Raw genomic sequence first — 6,952 nt, forward strand, 5'->3', positions numbered from 1 at the left:
CCCACTGGAGGACTGAACTCTCCAGTGCAGGCATTCCTGCTCCAATAAAATGCGGTGTTTGAGCGTTTTATCTAAAGCATCGGTCTCCGAAGCGGGGAGCACAAGGAGGTCCTTTAAGGTTTGGGATAAAGTGTTAGGATTTCTATTTGTTTGTTTACCTTGTTTTGTTATTTATCTAGAGGAATGAAGAACAAGTCAGTCTGGATTCCTGGGACCGGAGTGGGGGTGGGGGCACATTAATGGGGTGGAGGGATTAATATCAAAAGCCGCTGCTGGCGGTAGTTCAGAGGCCTAGGGTTGGAGCCAAGCACTGAGTCTACTGGACAGGGGAACCTCCATCCTTTCTCCCCGCTGACTCCAGACAAGCTCTGCACCCCAGGCAGAAAAGAGGCAGGCTAGGTTTGAATGTTTTGCAGACAGTGCTGAACTGAGCATGGGGATTGGGGGGTACAAGGTAGGATGAATGAGGGTACTCCAATCTGGAAGGGTGTCAGGGGAAGCTCCTGACTCAACTCCATGATGGGGAGGGGTTTACCCATCAAGAATCTCTCCGGAGTAGGCATTGGGATCTTCCTGAGACCGAGTTACCACCTTGAACTGGCGCCTGAGAAAACCCCCGTAACGTTTCTGATTGTCCCATTTGAGCTTGGGACGGATGCGCCTCAAGAAGCCCCCGTAGCGTTTGTACAGGTCCTCGTGGCCCACCCTATCCCCATCCCGGTCCCCCTCCCCAGCCACCTCTGAGCTTCTCTTAGGGTATTTGCGTAAGAAGCCCCCATAGCGTTTGACTTGCTCCTTGGGGTCCTCCTCATTGGAATCCAGTGCCCTAGCCTCCATGGCATCATCATGCAGCTGGGTGCCCCCCATCAGCTCAGACTCCCCTCCCTCCCCCAACCTGCCAGAGAGACCCCTGAGCTTCTCCGCCAGGCTCCTGCTCAGAGCATTCTCCTCTGTTGGGGTGCGGAGAAGAAATCTGTTTTCCTCCAGCTCCTTCGTGAAGGGCCCAGAGCGCTTGGCCAGCTCACTATAAGGCCCCTCCAAAGAGGACTTGGCCTCCAAATCTTCTCTGCCATTGAGCCCGAAGGTGAAGGGGGTGAAAATAGACAGAAGGCCTTGGCATCTCTCCCACTCCTCGGCAGGCAGCAGCGCGGCCTGGCATTCCAGGGAACAAATCTGCAAATCCCCAAAAAACCACAGCGGTAACGTCGCCCCCATCCAACTGTCAAGCCACATGCACCCCCCCTTGCCCCAGACAGTCCCTTGTCCAATGTCTGAGACAATCGAAAGTAGCTGCCTTTCCTAAACTTCAGGCTTCCCACTTTAATCCCTCCCCCTCCCCAGGTGCACTGAGGTAGGTGACCCTGCGTCTGAGTGGAAGAGGAGCCATGTGGAGAGGTGAGACGGTTTTCCCAAGGACACGTGGCTTGCAAATGGCGATGCCAACATCGGAAGTAAGATCTTCCCAGAACATTGTGTGGTGCTCACACATCCTCCTCAACTTCTCACTCCAGAGGGAGCACTTGCCTCTCCCACCCTTTCCTCGGTGTGAAGGATGCTCTTAAAACTTTCTAGAGAGGCACCAAAGCAATGCGGGATGGTAGAAAAAACACACTGAGAGGTTTGGGGGCTCATCAAACCTGGGGGGACAATCGTATCCATTTCATGGGAGTGCTGGGGGGCTTCAAATGTGATCATGATGGTGATCATGAGGACGATGATGACAACACCGGACGATTCTGGAACCTGGACCCAGGCAGCCTAAATGTCACAGGTCCTCACGCTTAACCACTGTGCCCTACGCACCGCGTGCATCTCTGTGAAGAGCTGCTAGAATCGTGTGTTTGACACTTTGCGTCACTGTCTCACAGAATCGCCCCATTTTGCGGATGAGGAAGCTAAAGCTCAAAGAGGGAGTTTCCAGAAGTCACGGAATGAGAACGTGGCAGAACCAAAGCCTGTGCTCCGTCCATCGCACCTTTGGGACCTTGACTCTAACCTGGCTGCCATCGAGGGAGAGACACATGGGGGGGCGTTTGATTCAAAGCAAAGCCAATAAGGATGGGCCAAGAGATGCTAAGACCCAGGAGAGGGGTTGAGGCTTGGATCCTGTCCACCAGTGGCTGGGGAAGGCGCTCCTTCCATAGGAGTGGCTAGATTTGGATGTGCCCGTCAGCCCGGTGCTAAGAAGCCCTGAAAAGTTACCATCAGGCTGCAAACTCCCAGAGCCAGCACTGCCTCGATAATGACACTCCCTGGAAACCTGAGTGCTGGTCCCAGACCTGAGCGAGCCAGGGGGTGCTGAGGTCTGAGGTGGGGATGGAGTTCAGGTGCCCAGGCTGACCACAGGGCAGGACGCATCCCGCACAGGTAGGACAAGTCTACAGGACAGACACACAGCCACCCAAACTCCACACGCAGACGGTCCCTTCCGCACGCAGGTGTAAGACCTAGGCGTCCTGAAACCTACCAGGGGGTTGACGGGTTTGGACCCATCCTGGGTCTTCACAGCACACAGGGAGCACCGGGACAGGCAGTCCGCTGTGGCAGAGGGGAGCACGAGGAGGCAGGCAGCCAGCACGAGCCCCTGCCACGCCATCCCGTCTCAGCTCTTCCTGCTGCGGGGGGAGAAAGAGAAGAAAATGAAGCCATGAGCGCCTCCTCGGCGTCTGTGTCCTGAGCCATCTCGCCAAGCCCTGCGGCCGACCCTGCAAGGCAAACGGTCTCATTCCCATTTCACAGGAAAATAGAGGCCGCAGGAGGCACCGTGGGTGCCCCAGGCCAAGGGTCAAGGAAGGGGATTAATGTACTGAGTACCTGCTGAGTAGCTTTCCTCCAGATGTGCGTTCAATCTGCCCAATGGCTCCTGAGGCGGGTTGTGCTGTTTTCATCAGACAGATGGGGAAGTTGAGGCTCAGGAAGGCGAGGGACCTGCCCGCACAGCTAGGCAGTGGACAAGCTGGGACTTGACCTGGGTCTGTGGGCCTTCAAAACCCACTTTGCCCACCCAGGAAGCCAGAAGTCACCTGGCATCTGCTTTCCTGGATTTCCTGAGGCGCCATCACCTGCCTTTGTCCCCAACTCTTCAGCGCGTCCCCAGGCCAGTCCTTTCTGCCTTGAAAGGTCTCTGAAATTTGCCTTTTTCCCCCCAGTACTTCTTCTTACCTTGGCCATAGCTCCACCTTCTCCACGCTGGCCTTCTGGCCTCTCATTCCTTCTTGGATCCCTCCTGCCCACCCCGAAATGAACTGCTCAGCATGACAATTAAGCAATCAGATATGTCACCCTAGGTCAGGCCTGGCCCTTTTCCTAAATGACAGGAACACCCTCAATCCCATCCCTACACCGTAACCACATCCAGCTACTTGCCATTCCTCTAATCAATGTTTCAGGCCCTGTCCCACCTCTGGGCCTTTGCATATGCTGTTCTCTCTACTGAAAAACCCTTCCTCTCCTCTTCTGTTACCTGCCATTTAGGCCCTATATTAGATATTGCTTCCTCCGGGCAGCTTTTCCAGATCTCTGAGGCCCAATGGGATATTCCTGCTTTGTATTCACCCCTGCATCAAAATATCCCACTATTTGGTAATTATCTATGTATCTCTTCAGACTTTGGCTCCGCGAAGGCAGGAGCGGTGTCCTGTTTCCGTCTCTGGGTTCCTCAAATATGCCACGTTGCTCCTGCCTCAGGGTCTTTGCACTTCCTGTCCCTCCCTCTGTAATACGCTTCGCCCAGATCTAAACATGGCTCGCTCCTCCTTGTGATCAAATGAACGAAATGGCAAATCGCCAGGGAGGCATTTGCTGACTCCTGTGTTTAATGTGGCTTCCCGGGCCGCTCTCACATCACCCTGCTTTGTTGGCATCGGGGCGTTCACCATCTCTTACTACCCTATCGATTAGGTGTTTGTTCCCTGTCGGTGATCCTCGTCTCCCCCACTGGAGCGTTAGCTCCTTACAGGCACAGGCGCTACCTGTCACAGTCCCTGCCGTATCCTAGCACCGGGACCCTGACCTGCCCATAGCAGGCACTCGCTAGGCATACGAATTCAGTCGGTTCCTTCCTCTCCTAATTAACTCCTTAGAAACCAAATATCAAGACTCAAAGCCATTCAAATGGGGGCACAGCACCGTTCTCCCAGCTGGAAATGGGGAGATCCCCTGAGACACCCCACTCCGGGCAGGAGGCTCCAGGCTCTTCCCAGCCTGGTCTTTATAGCCTGACGCCTGTCACTCTGTTCACAGGGATGCTGTCCTCCCTCCCTCCCTCCTCCAAGTCTCCCAAGCCTGCAAACGACCCTGTTTCTTCGGGGGATTTAGAGGGTATTTCCCCCACGGTCCCAGAGCCCCGTGTTACAGCCCAGAGCTGAGTCTCCCCCTCAGGGCACACAGGAGGTCCCCCCACCCCTCCTCAAGCCCGTCATCCTATCTACTCCTTCCCAGTGAGGTGGGCACTTCCGGTTCAGGGAATCACCCAAGACCTGTGTCCAATAGTGAAGGTGCAAGGCTGTTTGCTTGACTCCCCACTCGTGTGCCCTTAATGACTACAATTTCGAGAACTTTAACTCATTACCGTGGGTACCTCCATGAGACCCAGAGGACCCAATGCACAGGACCTTTGAACTTGCCTGTTGTTTTCAGTCCACCCACCAACTGTGAGAGGTGGGTATCATCATCCCCACTTTATAGACGAGAAAACTGGTGCTCAGAGAGGCTTGGTAGATCTCCTGAGGTCACACAGCGACTGAAGGTGAGAACTGTCCTGAGGCTGAACAAGGTTTGCTCCCCTAAGCCAGGAAGCTCAGAGAAGAAAGCCCAGGGAAGTGGACCTGGGTCCATCCCACCTCTCCCGCCCGCCCTCCGTGTTCTCTCACATTCTACCGGCTGCTGAGTGGATTGGGTTCCAGGAGAGCGAGCTGTGCCTTTTATGTGCAGATGCGAAGCAGGCAGCTCGTGTTTTCTCTGGTATCAGCGGTGGCCGGTGGCGGTGGTAGAGCTGGCTTGTGACGAGATCAGCAGTGAATTGCCTGCGGGGGAGGAGACCGTCCAGCACATTCTTAACTCCTGGCCAGAGGCTTCGCACACAGCTTGGCTGCCAAGGTAGGAGGCCCGATTTGAAATCCTTTTTGTCCCAGGCAGAGGTAGTGTCGGCAACCTTGCCTCTCATCCACTAACTTGATATTTAATAGTAATTCTAGCTGATCAGATGGTTGTTACGTACTCATGATGCTCCGAGCAATTCTCGTGAATTCTAAAAAACTCCTTTCTACTCACAGCGACTGTCTGGGGTGGGTACAGTTGTCGTGCCCTCTTCACGGATAAGGAAACTGAGTTAAGAACCCTGCCAAGATTCTAGAGCTAGTAAGAGGGAAAGCTGGGATTTGTATCCAGGGGGTCTGGCTCGAACCACCTGCAATTCTCAAATGAGTGCCCCATGGGCCCCACCTTCCAAGCTTCCCCCAAGGGGTTCCCTCTGCCTGGAACACCTGTCTCGCCCCACCCATCTACTCCCATCTCCCTCTGACCAGATAACTCTTGTTCGTCAAAATTCAACCTCAGTTGCCTCCTCCAGGAAGGCTGTCTGTATTGGGCCCCTCCTGTGAACTCCCACAGTCACCTATGCTGGCTCTATCAAATAATGGCCGCTCACTTTCTGAGTTTCCTACCCAGAGGGCACTTTATCTCTGTAAGTGAAGGTCCCTACAGTGAGGGTGTGTGGTGCATTGGAGGATGATAAGGACACCCGGGTGGACGAGGAGGCATAAGGCAGGAAGGAAGCCATGGAGTCTGCAATTGTCTGAAACCAATGAGGCCAACGGATATTCAGCAAAGGGTAATGAAACCAGGTAGCCAGGAGAGGGGAGGGAAGAGGAAGTAAGGGAAAACCTCACATAGGAAGAGGGAAGGAGGGAGGGGAAAAGGAGAGAGACAGTGCAAAATGGTCCAGAGAGAGACAGAGAGGGAGATAGAGAGATGTAGGGAGAGAGACTAACACTACAGACACCAGACACAAAAAGAGGGAGGTCCCAGACAGGAGACACAAGGAAACAGGTCACAGGTTGAACATGAGGGACATTATTCTGAAGCTTTGAATTTTTCCCTCACTTGCTCAAAGCAATGATCTGAGGAGGGGCTCCTTGACCCATGAAGGGCATGGTCTAGGAGGCCTTGGCTTCCGAGAAAGCCCAGATCACCCCAGGCTCCCACACTCCACCATCAGAGCCATGGCTCTGTGGCCGCAGAGGGTCTCCCAGGAAGAAATTGGAGAGAGAATTTGATGGCATGGAAGATAGAACAGAGGGCTACCCAAGAAGTGTCAGAGCAGGGAAGGAGGTCAGGCAGGGTGGGGCAGGGCTGAGACCTCTGGCATCCTCCTACCCAGCCAGCAACCCTAACCCTAACCAACCCTAACCCAAGCCCTGCAAAAGTCCAGACACTTCAGAGTGACTGCCCGCAGGACAAACTCAGTAAAATGGGCACTGGGTATTTTGACTTTGCACCGGGATTTTCTTTTCTTTTCTTTTCTTTTTTTTTTAAACTCTCTTGCCAACATTTTTAAACTGGGAAATTTTTACACTTCAAAGTCGTAATTTCCACCTTACCTTAAAAAAACAGAAGTCCTGGAGACATCGGGCCTGCATTACAGTATGGCAACAGTCGCCCCAAGGGACACATGCAGCCTGGTCGCCACTGTCCCCACCCAGCAGCTTCCTTTATCTCCACTGCTGAGCAGAGTTGGATAGTTGAGTCTGCCGGCCCTGAACTGTCGTCTCTTAACAACCATGAGAGGCAGCCTGGGGCCAGAGGGGTGCAGCTGGAGAGAAAAGAGGGGGGCGCCTCCAATTCCTTCCTGGCCCCGAAGCAGGGTCACCACGTGCTTAGTTTATGTGGATTCAAATCCCAGCCTGCCACTTACCACCAGATGGGGGAACTTACTTGACGTTGCTGGGTCTCC

At 54.0% G+C, this 6,952-nt stretch overlaps 1 protein-coding gene across 1 annotated transcript; it reads right to left on the bottom strand.

The window, feature by feature from the left end:
- Positions 1 to 58: 58 nt before the first annotated feature.
- PDYN (prodynorphin) lies at positions 59 to 4,909 on the bottom strand. The gene is made up of 3 exons (XM_042930154.1): positions 4,872 to 4,909; positions 2,468 to 2,615; positions 59 to 1,173 (listed from the first exon to the last, which is right to left on the bottom strand). Exons 2-3 carry the CDS (start codon positions 2,594 to 2,596, stop codon positions 532 to 534), a joined length of 771 nt encoding a protein of 256 aa, XP_042786088.1. The 5' UTR covers positions 2,597 to 2,615; positions 4,872 to 4,909; the 3' UTR covers positions 59 to 531.
- Positions 4,910 to 6,952: the final 2,043 nt, after the last annotated feature.

The sequence above is a fragment of the Panthera leo genome, chromosome A3, assembly GCF_018350215.1.
Source record: "Panthera leo isolate Ple1 chromosome A3, P.leo_Ple1_pat1.1, whole genome shotgun sequence".
In the NCBI taxonomy this organism is placed as follows: Eukaryota; Metazoa; Chordata; class Mammalia; order Carnivora; family Felidae; genus Panthera; species Panthera leo.